Below are 15,515 nucleotides of genomic sequence, written 5' to 3' on the forward strand. Positions count from 1 at the left end.
AATCCCCGCAGGAGCATGTTCTCACTTTCTGTCTTTTACATCTCTCTCATCTTTCCCAGGCTCTCTCCCACCCTCTGTACACTCACTCTCACTCCTCCGCTCTCCGTTGGTAGGTGCGTGTGAATATCTGTTCAGTTTGGTGATATATCCCTTAACTATCCTACTTTTCTCTCATCCTGTATTTTAAAGTATCTCATCCCTCTCTCCCTGTCTGCCTCTCTGCTTTTATTCATCCCTCTCATCTCTTCATGTCTCTTTCTCTATGTCTCTTGCCCTCCTTCAACTAAGTGGAAGCATTACATCCCTGGCCCAGTAGATAGGTTGTCAGTTCAGTGGTCATTAAGAACATATTAGATTATATTTAAAAAGAGTCAAAATGTTAGGCAGAGACCCACCAGCACCTCTGGTGAGGCACTTCATTTAGGTCTCATTAATATTCATGAACCCACAGGTGAGGCTGCTGAATATTCAAGATAGTGTCAGGTGATTAGACAGAATGTGATCAAGAGAGACAGAAATCATGGTAACACAGAGGGGAGGAAAGGTGATGATTGGTCAAAACAAAGACTGCCAAGAAAGGGGAGAGATGAGAGTTAAGCGCAAGGGTGAAGCAGACATTTCAACCCTAATGTTTAGAGCCTGTCTCGTATTAAAAGACTTCACCTGGAGCAAAGGCATGAAAGAGAGATGGAAAATGAATTGAATTTCCTCTCCAAGAATAAAGGATAACACTCTTTGATTTTAGAATCTCAGGCTGTATTCTCCTCCTCTGAACACTTGGCCGGACAGTTTCTGAGCTCCTTTGAAGTTATCCTAAACATTTTTTACTAGCGTGTGTGTGCAAGCAGTGGTAAGCGTGCGTTGATATGCCACAGTAGCATCCTTAGCTGTGCACTTCTCCTCCCCCCCCAGACTCAAAGATGTTTTCATCTGCTTCGCTGCTCAACCTCATAAACAACAGTTGTGTGGTGCAGCTTTTGGGGTTTGGGTGTACTTTGGGTGCTATTTTTCTTCCTTATCAAAATCGGGGCTGCCGTTTGTTGCCTTTGTGTACTTACCTCTACTGAAAAGGAGAAAAGACAACTTGATCTCAACTCTCCAGTTTTGTGTTGCTATTCAACAAGATAATTTGGGGCGTTTGAGAAGCAGAGATAAGGGTTCAATGAGCCAATTAGTGACTGTACTGTGTGTAGATTTGTGTGTGTGTTTGTGTACACTGTAATGACAGTTTCAAAATGTATGTTCAAGGTTAACTTCAAAGTTATAATGAGCTTCTATCTCCTACCTGAGAAAAAAATAGACACAAAATGCACACAGGCACACAGTTTTTGCCTCTTGAAAAAATGAGAACCACTTTCACTCCCATACACTGAGGCCAAGTTTGACTGGCACAAGAACTAATGCAGAACAGTGATAACAAATGTTTCCAATCATAGATTTTTCTCTTACTTTGTGAATTTGACCCTCGAGGCTCATTAAAGAAACACAGTAGCGAAGAACGTGATCACACTTAAAAATAGGTATTGCTTTGCCATCACACAAGAACTACTCTTACTGTTTAGGGAATGCGCATACAGTAGCTACATGATGAGCAGCCTCGTTAACAATCTGTGAATGAACTGACGACCTATGCGGGGTCTATATCCACAACATAATGAATCTGCCCTTAACAATACCACATACGCAAACACACTGCATGCTGTATGTACATCTTATAGAATTTTTAGCCTCTTTCCTACTGCTTGCGTCAGCGGACGCATTGATGTAACTGGTGGTACGGTAGGATGGCTACAGCTCAAGGAAGAAACCTCGCTCTCTGTGGGAGTGGACACGTGTCAGATGATGTGACAGGCTGGTCTGTGAAGTCGCTGTTCTCAACTGTGACATTTCACAGCAAGAGTATTCTGGAGGGAGCGGAGACTTAAAGGCTGTTTTGGGCCGGAAAAGACAGTATTTTTCTTCCCCTTATTACTCTTCCGCCTTTCTGCCCATTGTGCCTCCATTTTATTTGTCTTCCTGTCTTTGCTTGAGTGAGTGGTAATTTATAATGATGTTACTTAATAGGGCTTGAATAATTAGCCTATTTTATCTTTAAAAAGGCATTTCTGTAAACACTGATGTACGGCAACAGGCTTTCAGCCTCCAGTGTTTTTTCTCCTGGCTGCGGATTCAAACTTCAAATGGGAACGTCAGAGAATTGCTTTGTCCTGTGCCAATCCAATCCTGCATGGTTCCACTTCAGGAGGTTCTGCGGTAATTCTCCTGCAAAAAAAATGATTGCCAGGATTCCGCAGGGCTCGGCAGTAATTCTTGATGGTGAGATTGTCAGGCTTCCTACCAAGTCTCTGGTGGGTACCGAGGCAACGATGATGACTAATTTGAGATGCTAGCTCGAAATGCCGTTGCACAGTAGGGTGGTCTGGCAATGCCTTGTAGCCACGCATCTTTTGAATGTGTACATATTGTATGTACAATGCAGATATGCAGGATTACAAACAGCGATCGCTTGAGCACGCTCACCAATCTGTGGATAAGGGTGAAGCTTTTTGGGCAGATGGCTGTGACCCTAGGCAGTCAATCAGTCAGTCAGACATAGCAAAGCTTAGCGTGAGCTAGCAGGGTACATGAAATGTGAAATGAGGGAGTTGTTTAAGAACGCAACAGAAGCACAGAGAAAAAATGGGAATGCAGAGTTTCATATGGGGTCAGATTAGTCAGTAAATCCATCAGAAAACAAGATTTTACAGGACAAATATGTGTATGTATGTCAAGTTATTAGAAAAACCTGATTATTTCAAATGTATATTCCTGATTAGGGCTGGGTATTATTTGAAATTCTTAATGCAGATACAATACCTGAGTTTCTGTACCACTATCAAATACTGATATGTATTTTACGTACTTGTAAACATGCAGTTTTTCTACAAAACCCTTTTTAGGACTAGAGCACCCCTTGACGTTTTTTCAGTTGTACACTACTATGTTTGAATGAAATATTCATGTCCCAAAGTCTGCCTTTTTCTAAAATAATGTTGTGTAGCAGCCCCCTATCGTTAAAAGAAGATGGTGAAGATGAATCCAAATTAAAAGCGTAGGCATTTATACCTATAACCGCCACCGGGTAAAATTTACCCATATATGAAATGCATTTATTTCCACACGGTTTATGTTTTAACATTGTGAGTTGCTAGGCAACGGCATTCGTTGGAGAGTGTGATCTGATAACTACGTCAAGTCATAAGTAAAATATAAAAAGAGCAGAGGAGAATGCAAAAAAACCTTTGCCGAGTGCCTGAAGTGCAGGAAAGCTGTGGAAAATGCAGTCAAGGTGCTGAATGTTTGCTGGAAGTGTGTTTTAGGGACAGTCAGATGTGTTCAAATGAGGATGATTTAGCCTCCTCACAAACATTCATTTTGTGTAAAACTTATTTTTAGTTAATTGATTATTCATTCATTTTTGTTTGTTGTTTATAGGGTGTTTAGCCTAATTTGCCCGTTGCCTTACTCTGTTTTCATGAACGGAACTCCGAAAGAGAAATATATATTTGCATCATGATATTATAAATTAAAAAAAGCTTTAATGGTTACCTCAAGCTTCTTGGTGATGTTCTCTTATTCACACATTGTTTGAATGCCTAAATTAATAATTGATTAGCTGAAATTGTGCACTTGACTCTGTCATGTCAATTTTGTTGCCACAGTAAATTACCCATAAGTGCAGTGGATGTTTATTAATATTATTATGTCTCATTATTGTCCAATTAGTGTATTTAGGCTACTTTGGTCATTTAAATAATATGGGTTATCTCATTATGTGATGAATGTTGTTTTATGATAATAATTATAATATGATTAGTGTTCTTAAATATACTTAGATTATAAAACAAGAGGACCAGAAGTCAGGTGATGATTAAACAAACTAATTTTGTGTCTTTAGACATTCCTTTTGTGAAGACAAAATTCAAATTCAAGTTATTTGTTTTTCTTAATTTATACACTATAAATTATAGAAAAACTATATTTGTCAAGCTTCCTGTGCTTCCTGTGCATATTTACATTAAATATATCTACTGTTTGTCAGTAAATACACCCGATCACCCAATAAGTGTGTTTTTTTTTTTTTAGTCAATGCTGACAGATATCAGTAATCATCTCATCCAGCAACAACAAACTCGCTGTCTGTGTGTCAATCATTATTGTTTAGGATAGAGATGATTAATGCTGGGGTTCGAGCTGTAGTCTGCATTTGGTCTGCCAGTGAAAGATGCAAGAAAATGCACTTTAGAAATACAAGTGTGTTGAATAGTTTGACATGTATTAAAGCTGGATGGCAGTTGTTTGTGTGCAGGTAAATAGCATTTTGATTAGCATTTTAGGTGTCTAATAATAATCTCAATTCTTTCAACATCTCCTGAAATAGCAGAGCTGTCCTAATTCATGTAATGTAGAAAGATACACAAATACAGCAGAAAATATTGCTCTCTTCTGCTTGAGAGTTTGTGGATGTGAATAATTTTTCGTTGTGTGTCTTTCTTTTTATACATCTTGTTTCAGGGTGTATGTGTGTGTGTGTGTGTGTAGGTGTGTTGTCTACATGCTTTGTACTGAACTAATCCTCCCCCAAGCATGTGACAGCGGGGCTCTGGTCGCGGTCACACCTGATGTACCTGCAGCTAATCCTATCCCACTACCAATGTCACTGTAACCAATCCTGTCACAGCACTCTGGGCCGCCTCAGCTCCTTCTTGACATCTCAGTCACAACTCTCAATCGTCTCCTCCCTCTCGTATCTGCTCTCTACCCATCCTTGCTTGACTTTATAAATGCGTAGCTTCTTCTTTCTCTTTCTGGCAGACTGACAGACCCCCTGCCCTGCTTTTGTCTCATATCTTACCTGATAATATCCGTACCCTCCGTTACAACCCCCCTTCATCCCTCCTTCACTCTTGTCTCTTCTGTTGTTCTGTATCTTACCTTACATTTCTACCTTGATACCAACAGACCTCGCATCCCCTCAGCTTTGATATGCCTGACATTTCCCCCTTCTTTCTCTTTCCCTCATATTTCTTTCTTTTTCTTGTGTCATCTGCCGCACCGCTATCTTTTCCTGCCCTGCTGCCACCAGAAATAAACCCAGCTACAGGTCGTCTGTCACAAAAACAGAAATCGCATGGTGTACCTGTCACCAGCATTCACATTTTCTGGCACCCATAAGAATGACTGTCTGTTCTTTCTCCCCACCTGATCCCCTTTCTCCTAATTCTTTGCAGAGAGTAAGCTGCAAGTGCAAAAGACCAACCACTCTCAGGTGTACCTGGAGGACAGTCGTGTCAGGATCAATTGCTCCATCGCCGCCCAGACCAGCAAGGAATCGCAGCACGCTGTGTTGTGGTACGTGAGGCGTGCGACGGGGTCAGAAGCTGATGAGCTCTTGCTGAGAATTGAACGCTCTGGGGCATTCGAGTACGGCGCCTACGCGGACGAAGAGAGACTGCGACGCCGCGTGCAGGCGGAGAGGCTGTCACCTCATCTCTATGTGCTGACGCTGAACAGGGCAGAGAGCAGTGATTCTGGGACATACTACTGCTTGGTGGAGGAGTGGCTGAGCGACCCAGATGGAGCCTGGTATCGACTCTCCAGGGAGTCCTCGGGGTTCACGCAGGTTCTGGTTCGACAGCCAGGTGAGCAAGCGGTCAGAACTGCTATTCTCTTTAACAGTATGCTTATTTATTCCCACTGCAGGGAAGCAGCAGCTGCTACTTTAGTCTCACATGTTGTCCTGTTTTGGACCAGTTGAACATTGTTACCCCAATGTTCAAATCCCTCCCTCTAAATTGCTTTCCCCTCACCTTGCCTCCGTCTCCCACATGCTCTGCTCAAGGCCTCAAGGCTGTCTCGCTCTGATGACCTTACACCTTCCTCAAGCAGTGCTCAGGTGGCAAAAAAATGGGATGAGGCCATGCCAGCTGTCATATGCCACACCGGAGGGCACAGTTTGGCTCAGATGAAGAACCTAAACCTCTTGTCCAGTACTCAAATCTTGTACTCAAATCAAGTGCCTCAAAGCCTCGATGTTCCTACTGCCATCCAAACCCAGACATCCCACAACAAGATAGTCTCTCAACTTGACTAAATTTCCATGTCCAGAAAAGGCAAATAAATAATAACAACCCATATGCCCGCTTGACATTACCTTTTTTTTGCATGAATGTATTCCATGTACCAGATGAAGGTCACTTTTTTTTCAGATGTCTCTGAGAACTGTGATCTTCTGCCAGGTATCCTGTTTATAATACAGTGTGAAATGATATGGCATCTGTCCAACTAGAAACTGAAGATCAAAATGCCTGGTCATAAGCCAGTAGGACAAGGAAAACACTCTCATTTTATGTAGACAGTGTAGTTGATGCTGCTCCCACAATTAATTGAGCTACAGCACACATACTGTATAAATGCAGAGATATATGCACCTTATATTAGGCTTTTTTGTGTGTGTCTAAGGAATTGATTATTTTCATGCTTTGGCTTAGTATCACCTTTGATTCAAAAAGTAAACGCATACTTGTTTGTTGAAGCTCACCATGGACTTGGTTGTCATTATTTTACACTTAATCAGGAAGATATAGTATATTATTAATAAATATGTAGATTTCTATATGAATAAATCACATAAGATACATCAAATATGCTGTATAAACATCATGGATATTCATTAAGGTGCTTAAAAATACATTCACCTCGGAAGTCATCCAGACATCTGCCTGTCGGGAGGAAAGATGAGTGGAAATGTGTGCCAGCACTAGTTTTTTTTTTTTTCTCAGCTCTCCTGCTGTCCTTCCTGCCTCTCGTTTTGCTTTAACAAGACGATCGTTCCAAACTGTGTGTGAGAGGAGCCCAAGCAAGCCAGGTCTTCGGTGCTTCTTTTTTTTTTTTTTTTTTTTTTTTTTTTTTTTTTTTTAAACTGCAGCAGAACTGGGTCATTGTAACACCCCTAAAGGGTTGTAGCATACCCATACAGACAGAAACACTGGCCTTGGGGAAGAATCTAACCTTGCTGGGGAGCTCAAAGACCGTTGATGGCTACAGGCACTGTGGGACTTTTTTTTTATTTTTCTTTGTTTGCAGATTTTGAAAGTTTGTTGTTCATTTGCTGTTTTTGTTTTGTTTTTTTCCTATAAAATGTCATAAAATATTGAAAAAAAGTCTATCACAGTTTCGTAGAGGCCAAGTTGACATCTCCAAATTGTTTCTTTTGTCTTACCAACAATCCAAAATACAAAGATATTCAGTTTACTATCATATAAGACAAAGACAAGAAGAACATTCTGACATTTGAAAAGCCGGAACCAGGAAATGTTTGGTATTTTCACTTGAAAATTACTCAAATTATTACCTATGTTGATCATCTAATTGATTAATAGACTAATTATTCATAAAAGCAGCACTCAAAAAGCAGCTGTTAATGTTGCTTTGAGTGAATATTGTGACTTGTGCTGTATTGCTGGGCTCTAAGAAATATATTTAAATATGTGTCCACTTTTTCTGTCCTTCTTCTGTTTCTCTTATTATCTTCTTGCACATCTGCAGAGGTTCGACTGCAGGTGGAGGAGATGGAGTCAAACGTCACAGTGCCGGAGGCTGGCTCTATCCGACTGGGCTGTAGCATTCCCTCCCAGTCATCCCGGGACTCCCGCTTCTCCGTGTCCTGGTACGTGGAGCGCCCCGAAGACGAGGATGAGGAGGAGCAGCTGGCCGAAGAAGAGAGAGAGCGAGAGTGCGTGTTCTCCATCGGACATGATGCCGTTTTCGGAAATGGAAACTGCAGTCCCAGAGAGGAGGCGGGGCCAAATTCCCGCCTGCAGTTTGAGAGGATGACCTCAGACCAGTACAGCCTAACCATTCAGGGTGCACGGCCAACAGACACAGGCCGATACTACTGCCATGTAGAGGAGTGGCTACTTAACCCCCGCAACGCATGGTACCGCCTGGCCACCAATAATTCTGGGTTCACTATTGTCAATGTACTGCAACAGGGTAAGTCCTTTATAAACTAAATTATACTGAGCTTAGTATGTAATTAACTGCTGCTCTTATGAATGTTTTGTCTCATGGTATATGTAGATTATATCGCTCAATCCTAATGTGTCATCTGTGTAACAGTACAAGTAAAAAGAGAATATTAATAAGCCAGTCATGGAGCTCTTAGGTACTCTATATGTCACCCCAGCCTCGGATGATGTTGCTTCCCCAGTCACAACATTCATTTTGAAGATAGGAACAAATCCAGTTGAAAGTGGAGCCAGAAGCAGACCACCTACTGTTTATGGTTAAATCCGAGTGATTAATAGTGTCAAATGCAGCGGTGGGATCTAAAGAAGTCAAAAAGATGCACTCACAAATGTCAACAACTAGATATCATAGAATATCATTTACATATTTTTTACATATTTTATTATTGTTATGCTTTCCTTTTGTTTTATTTCTTTCACATACTCTATTGTTCTTAACATAGCTGTTCTCGCTTTTTGCAGCCTCTTTTGTTTGTTACTCATTTGATTGTTTGGTTTTACCACGCAGTATTTGCACTTGATTCTTTACATTATTGTAAAGCACGTTGAGCTTCACCCCATGTATGAAAGAGGCTATATAAATAAAGTTTTAGTATTATTATTTGTAACTGTATGAAGACCATTCAAAATGCTATAAGAGTCACAAAAACCTAGAACTAGAAATCCATTTAATTTCCTAAAAATAATACAAGAAAACCCTTGAAAAACCCTGATTTGTATATTCTCTGTCAACAGTGTCCACTCTCCAGTCGGTTGTGTGCTCCAATGACTCCCTCTTCTACTTCGTCTTCTTTTACCCCTTCCCCATCTTCGGCATCCTCCTCATCGCCTTGCTGCTGGTGCGCTACAAGAGCCGCAACAACAGCAAGAGCCAAGAAGGCAAGAACGGCGCCCCGCTCCTGTGGATTAAAGAACCTCACCTTAGTTACTCTCCCACCTGTCTGGATCCACCTGCACTCAGCTTGCACCCTGGCTCCGTTGACTAAACGAGGGTCCTGCACACTGCCACGCGCACATCGCGGATCCAGCCAACAGAATGTCAGGGAGCATATCTGGACTCCACCTTCAGACCTTACTGTCGTTCACTGCTGTGTTGAATTAGTCAATCAGTTGATCAGTTTAAAAATTCCAACCCTGGTGGCTGCCTGTTTTATGGTGTGTGTGTGTGTGTGTGTGTGTGTGTGTGTGTGTGTGTGTGTGTGTGTGTGTGTGTGTGTGTGTGGGGATTAGAATGGGTGTGCCATGTTAGCACGAGTAATTGTGCGAGTGAGAATCGAAGGGCAAGAGAGTATCATGAGCCTCTCAACTTTTTGTTTTCTGTGAAACTTAGTCTCATAGCTGCATTTTGATTTTTATTATTCTGAATATTTGTCTATTTTTCAAAAGAAAAGAAACTGTGCACATGAGATCATTGGCCAATCCGGGAAGAACATTTAAGAGAAGGAACTCTATAATCAACTCCGGCACTGAGTGGATGCCAAAAAAGTCTCCGCAATGATCCAAGAGCAGCCTGGCCCACTATGTTGGTTGCCATAGTGATGCTCTGCTCCCACTGACTCCGTAGCTGATGACTTGGTTGCCAGCCTGCATAGAGACAAAGCAAAGGACACACAAGTCTGTGTCCTAAGTGAGGATGTGTGTATGTGTGCTGGCCCACCTGCCTCCACAATGAATTTGCCTTGGCAGACAGAAACAGGTCCTGGTGCGCCACTTAAACACTGCCAGACACTCTGGCCTTAGTGAGAGACTGCTCCGCTCTTCTCTTCTATCCTCCTTCTCTCCGAAAAGAGACGGCGAGAGAAAAAAAGAGGGAGGGAGGTCGGAAAGGATGGAGAATAAATGAACAGCTCTCTCCTGCTGAGGATATACGTACTTTGACATAAGGGATTTTTTTTTTTTTCAGTGCCAAAACCTCCTTATTTCCACGCTGTCCTCTGCAGCTAATGTTTGAAGTTTTAAAGAGAGGAGGAAAGCGGATTGGTTCTGAGGCAGATTGAATATGTCTGCTTACCTCCTGCTGTGGGTTTAGGGGCCTTGTGGGCAAAAGGGCAATTTTTACACTCATGTTAAATCAGTTGAATTGTCCTGCTTAAATTACACAGTGGGGGTTATTGACTGAAATTAAATTCTTGCACATTTCTTTAAGTTGCCCAGTACAACCACTCTGTCCTTTCTTTGAAAGATATCAGAATTTGAAAAGATGCATATTAGTTTAAGAAAAAAACAACTTCTGATTTATTAAGAGCCACACTGAAGATTACTAATATGTAGATGTGTAGTACAACACTCTAAAAATGTTATCTGCACATTATATGAAAACACATTGATGGGTGAGGGCAAATGTTTGACTTTTGTGTTTATTTTAAAGATTTTTCTATTTATTGTTTTATACTACTTTGCATAGCTTTGTAAGATTTTCTTTTTGCTTTGAAATTCCTTAAGAACTGTGCTGCTTGTGTTGCCAGGCAACTGCACCAAGTAGATTATGTCAATAGCCTGTGTGATGGCAATGTGGTAGATGTAGAAATGCTAGATTTGTCCTGCGCATTGCAGTCTGTAGCATTTCATACCGGGTTGTCAAGTTCGGTCAGTGTCAAAACACTGTATATCTATACCTATAATGAAAATTACTGTGGCTTTACATGTACAATAGTTGAACAGACAAGTCACGAAAATGGATTCACTTGATGCTTTTTGCTTGAGTCGCGTTTATTTAGTGAAATGTGATGTAACACCTAGGTAGGATGTTTGATCAAAGACTGATGAAACTGAACTGTTAAAACATCTTCTAATCATGGATTCTAGCTGAGGGCGTCCTCCTCGGCTCCCCTGACGCAAGGCAGAAGGGTTGAAAATCTGTCACCTTCCCTGGAACGCAACAGCCAGGAGAGGTGTGAAATCCTTTACCCGATCTGGGCCTAACCCTCTCACTGCCAGACTGGACATGAAAACTCTCGAAACTTGACATTGTTGTCTCAATCGTGTCAACATGTATATTGCATGACAATATTGCAGGAGGAATTTTGATGTTTTGTAAACTTTGAACTCTTTGAGCATTGTGTTTGTGTGACAGAGCAGTGCCCAACCCCCCCCAACTTCCTGAGCCAAGAGTTGACGCAAAGCCCGGTCCCTCATTTATTTACAATATCTGACTGCCAATTCCAGATGCCCTTCGAACCTGTGAAGTGGTTTATTTCAAGAATGGCTGTTGTGGAGATTGTGTTTGATATTATTGCTTATAGTTGTCTTTTTAATGCTTTGCTTCATGCAGCACTTCATTAAACAGATTTGTGTCAAAAACGCCAAAAGTACATAACTGATACTGACACAAGCCAGCGGGGTCTGATATTTCACCTTCCTCCACTGTTTTTCAAGGTAACCAGTCCATTTCAAGTAGACCACACTATTCCATGTGCAGAATAGCCGGCGCTTTTAAGTCAAGGAAGTTAGACACGCGATACATGTGCAGGGAATTCAGCTACAACTAAATTGATCTGTGTCTTCAAAGGAAGGGCCCTTTTAATTAGATGTCTCTACTCATCATTACTTTGGTGTTTACAAGTGCTTTTACACCAGAGATATTTGGATAGTGTGCACATCGAACCTCAGTTGGGTGCAGGATGAAAGCAACATGCAAGGGAAAAAGAGAAGTAGTTCACACACAGAATATTGCAAGAAACCAATTATTTAATGAGGCAACATCATGATCTTTGTCAGGCAAACGCTCATGTAAGAGAAAAACTGAAAACTCCACATGCAATCAGAAAAACACATGATACAAAAAACTTCTATAAACCAAGACAGTGTCCACTATATATACAGTATATGTGAAGTCCGATGGCAACTTTCCTACAACTGGCTAATAGACTCTACAGGGTATAAACTGTATAATACACATTTTTGACAAATGTACAATGATAGAAATTAGTACAGTGTTGTGATTGTGCATGAGGAAGATAAATCTGTAAATAGTCTAAGTTTCTTTTGGTATCATGTGATATAATTGTAGGTGGAGCTGTCATATTCTGTGTGCATATACAGTACATATAGCCAGTTTTTTTCTCGCATGGTAGTTTGCAGAACAGAGCTTGGTGGTTGAAATGTTGCCTCATTAAATTGCAATATCCAGTGTGCAGCCTACCTCTCTCTTTTCATATGATAAATAGTCTTTAACTTCCTGTTTTGTTGCCATAACACCAGGGATAATTGATGACTGAGCTCTTGGAAAGGGTCTTAGTGATTTGACAGTAATGGTTTCATATCTTATTTACTTGTATTTGCATTGGCAATAAATACTGATAGGGACCTGATTTCAGTTTTTCATAAGCAAAAACTACAGGAGCTTGTTTGTTGGTTTGAATGATTGCCTTTTATAAATCTTGAACATTCCCAGAGATGCAGGTTGGGTAATTGATTGCCACTGAACAGCAGCTTTAGCTTCAGTGTGTAAATCTCATAATCTTGGACTTCATTCATTCAAAACTGAACTCATTTCATCTTTCTAGACTTGAGCCAGGAAGTGGAGGGTGTGGTTACAGAGTATGTGTGTATGTGTGTTTCACAATGCCGCCATCATCATCGGAGCTGTACAGTCGTGCTCTGAACGATGTTTTTGTAGTAATAATAATAATAATAATAATACCATCCATAGCTGCCTCCCAAGGTTCCTCCAGACGTTCTGATGGTGTTGTAGCTGCGTTTTGAGGGCTGCATGTATTGACTGTGTGCTGGCTCCAGGTTTAGGTGTAAAATAGTTTGTGGTGATGTTTTCAGTTCAGCCAGTGATGCTTTATTTTTCAGTGATGTATTTTTATATGACCATGGTTTGTTTATTTTCTCTTCTGTTATTCTGTCAAATAGTTGCCATCGTGACCATTAAAAAGGCACTTTGCTATTGTCAGTTTATTGCAATAAAATACATTCAGAGCAAATCCCTGTTTTCCTTTCAAGCGTATGTATTTTGCAGTATTTGGAGATGATTTATCAGAACAGCATATCGATCCAGTTTTCTCAAAACAACCGTGCTGTACTAAAATAGTACCAGCTACCATCCCAATCATCTAGTTCTGCTTTAACCGTGAACTCAAGGTTAATGCCCTGCAGGCAGCTGGGTGTTTTTGCGTGGGATTTTGACCTCTGAGCTCCTGAACAACATGAGGGTTTATTTACTGTGTATGTTCAGTTTGCATTTGTCTGTTGGTGTGTGTGTGTGTGTGTGTAAAAGAGAGATGGGGAGAGAGAGAGAGAGAAGGAATGGGTCAGCATGTCAGAGGATAAATTATGCTTAGAGGGGCTCTCGCAAGTTAACCCGGCACTTTTTTGACAGCCTCAGCAAATCACATCTCTCCATTCATAACTCATCCAATGCAGATGGACTCGCTCACTCTTCCTCTCTCTCTCTCTCTCTCTCACAGGCATAACTCCCATGCAGTAAACTGCAGTGTTTCACCAGCCCATGCTATTCATAAAGTTCTCTCTGACTCTGACTTCTCCCATGAATTCACATTAACTCATATTGATGCACACATACCCAATGAAGCCAAGAACAAATGCTGCCACCCTTTTCATAAATCACGGTGACACGAGGGGAAAATAGCATTCACTGCAAGAAAAATCATAGTTTGGTGTTTGCTTGTGGAGTTAGTGGATCGTTTTCTGGGCTCTGTGATGCATGCTGGTTCCCCTGCAAGAGCTTTTGGTCGACTCTTGACAAAACAATCTGTCATGACTGAAAGAGCCCCCACACTCAAAGATCTATAGATGCTGCTAGCGCTGATAGCAGGCGCACTGATATTGCTGATGTTATTGTCAGCCAGCTCTGTCACAACTTCACAGGATGCAAAAACACTGAATCCTCCCCCTTTAAGCGCTATCTCCTTGTCCCACTTTCTCCCAGATTTTTTTGTTCCCCGTCTCCATTTTCTCAAGCAGACACCCTATAAGGAAAGATCTGTTTTGCATAAAAGTAAGCAACACTCACAAATCCATATTCCTCGCTGAGGATGCAGACACCAGAGGGCACACATGGGCAGACAGTACTTAACCATCCAACGCGCCAGGGCAGCAGGCAGGCAAAAAGGATTATGATTTATTACCAGCGAGAGAGGAAGCGCTGGAGAGAATGCAAAGAAAGGACACCTTCACTGTGGCGAGCGTGGATGCATCATAACAAGGACAGACAGCAAAATCCACAAAGATGAGTCCAGATCAATAGCACACGAGTGTGAATATGAACAGGGAATATTTGCTCATGTACAAAAACAAGTTGACTTACCAACACACAATGCTCAGCATCCGCTATAAACAGAACAGACAGGTTGTTCTGTTCTAAGACGTGAAGACATAAGGGAGGCAGAGCTACGAAACTAACAGATTGTAGAGTGTGACTGGTCTGCTGAGGCCTGTGCACAGCTTGTTGCACTCACCTTTGTTTGATACCACATTGCTTCATGTGGTATGACTCACTTTGTGACGTAAGTGTGAGTCAATAAGAAAAAGAGAAATCCTGTTAATCCACTAACTCTAACATTCATGTCTCGGGTAGCGCCCTGGTTTTCCTCCCACATGGTTTAAGTAGAATGAAATGTAAACTAGATAATGAAAGTAGAAGGAGAACAGATGCACCACCTGTACTGCTGGAAACCATGATGCTGCAATTTGCTTTTGATGTTTCAGCAGCAGTCAGTAATCTCTAACACAGTGTGATCCGTGTTAAAGGGATATTCTGGTATTTTTCAACCTGGACCCTATTTCCCCATCATCTCATATAACTGTGTGAGGAATTACAGTATTTAAGTCACAGACGTATTCATCCGGTTTGTTTACATGTACGTATGAGGCTGACTTTCACTGCAGTTGGAGTGTAAGGAAACTCAAAAGTTAGCCATAATGCTGCCACAGGCGGCTAGTTCCTGTGTTTACTTTCGTTCCCAGACACTTATAATAACAATCTGAGCCTGTCAAAAACAAGCACTTTTAGTGGACATACTTCGATGGGCGCAATTGCCCCCAGGAATTACATTGCAGCCCATTTCGCAGATGCTGGCTGAGGCACTCTCACTCAGTACTGGACCAGTTCCAAAAATGTTTGTCCCTATTAGTCTGCTAGACCCAAAATGATGGGAAAATAGGGTCCAGGTTGAGAAATACCGGAATTTCCCTTTAAATCCTGCCAGTAAAAAAGAATCAATAGCTGTATTAAGGGTCTATTAGGTAAGGCTGGTAATTGGAAAAATGTTAAGAGTTTGCTGATGATTGTCATGGAAACTTCAAGCAAGTCACATGATTCATGCGCACAAACACAAAACACACAGACACTTACTGACATATAAACAACAAAAACACTGATGGCCCAACATCATTCATTATGGATTAAAAACATGCAGAAATTTACAAACACACACATTGGAATATTCTCATCTCATTCATAATTGATAAACACTAAAA

At 41.3% G+C, this 15,515-nt stretch overlaps 1 protein-coding gene across 2 annotated transcripts in view; it reads left to right on the forward strand.

The window, feature by feature from the left end:
- Positions 1-12,969, forward strand: part of LOC121907207 (immunoglobulin superfamily member 3-like) — a 72,393-nt gene extending 59,424 nt beyond the window's left edge. For both annotated transcript variants that reach the window (XM_042426636.1, XM_042426637.1), the window contains exons 7-9: positions 5,271-5,681; positions 7,588-8,034; positions 8,805-12,969. In XM_042426636.1, the coding sequence (XP_042282570.1) occupies positions 5,271-5,681; positions 7,588-8,034; positions 8,805-9,055 (1,109 nt within the window). In that variant the 3' untranslated portion in view covers positions 9,056-12,969. The remainder of the gene's footprint in view (positions 1-5,270; positions 5,682-7,587; positions 8,035-8,804) is intronic.
- The last annotated feature ends 2,546 nt before the right edge of the window (positions 12,970-15,515 follow it).

This window comes from Thunnus maccoyii, chromosome 11 (genome assembly GCF_910596095.1).
Source record: "Thunnus maccoyii chromosome 11, fThuMac1.1, whole genome shotgun sequence".
Classification (NCBI taxonomy): domain Eukaryota; kingdom Metazoa; phylum Chordata; class Actinopteri; order Scombriformes; family Scombridae; genus Thunnus; species Thunnus maccoyii.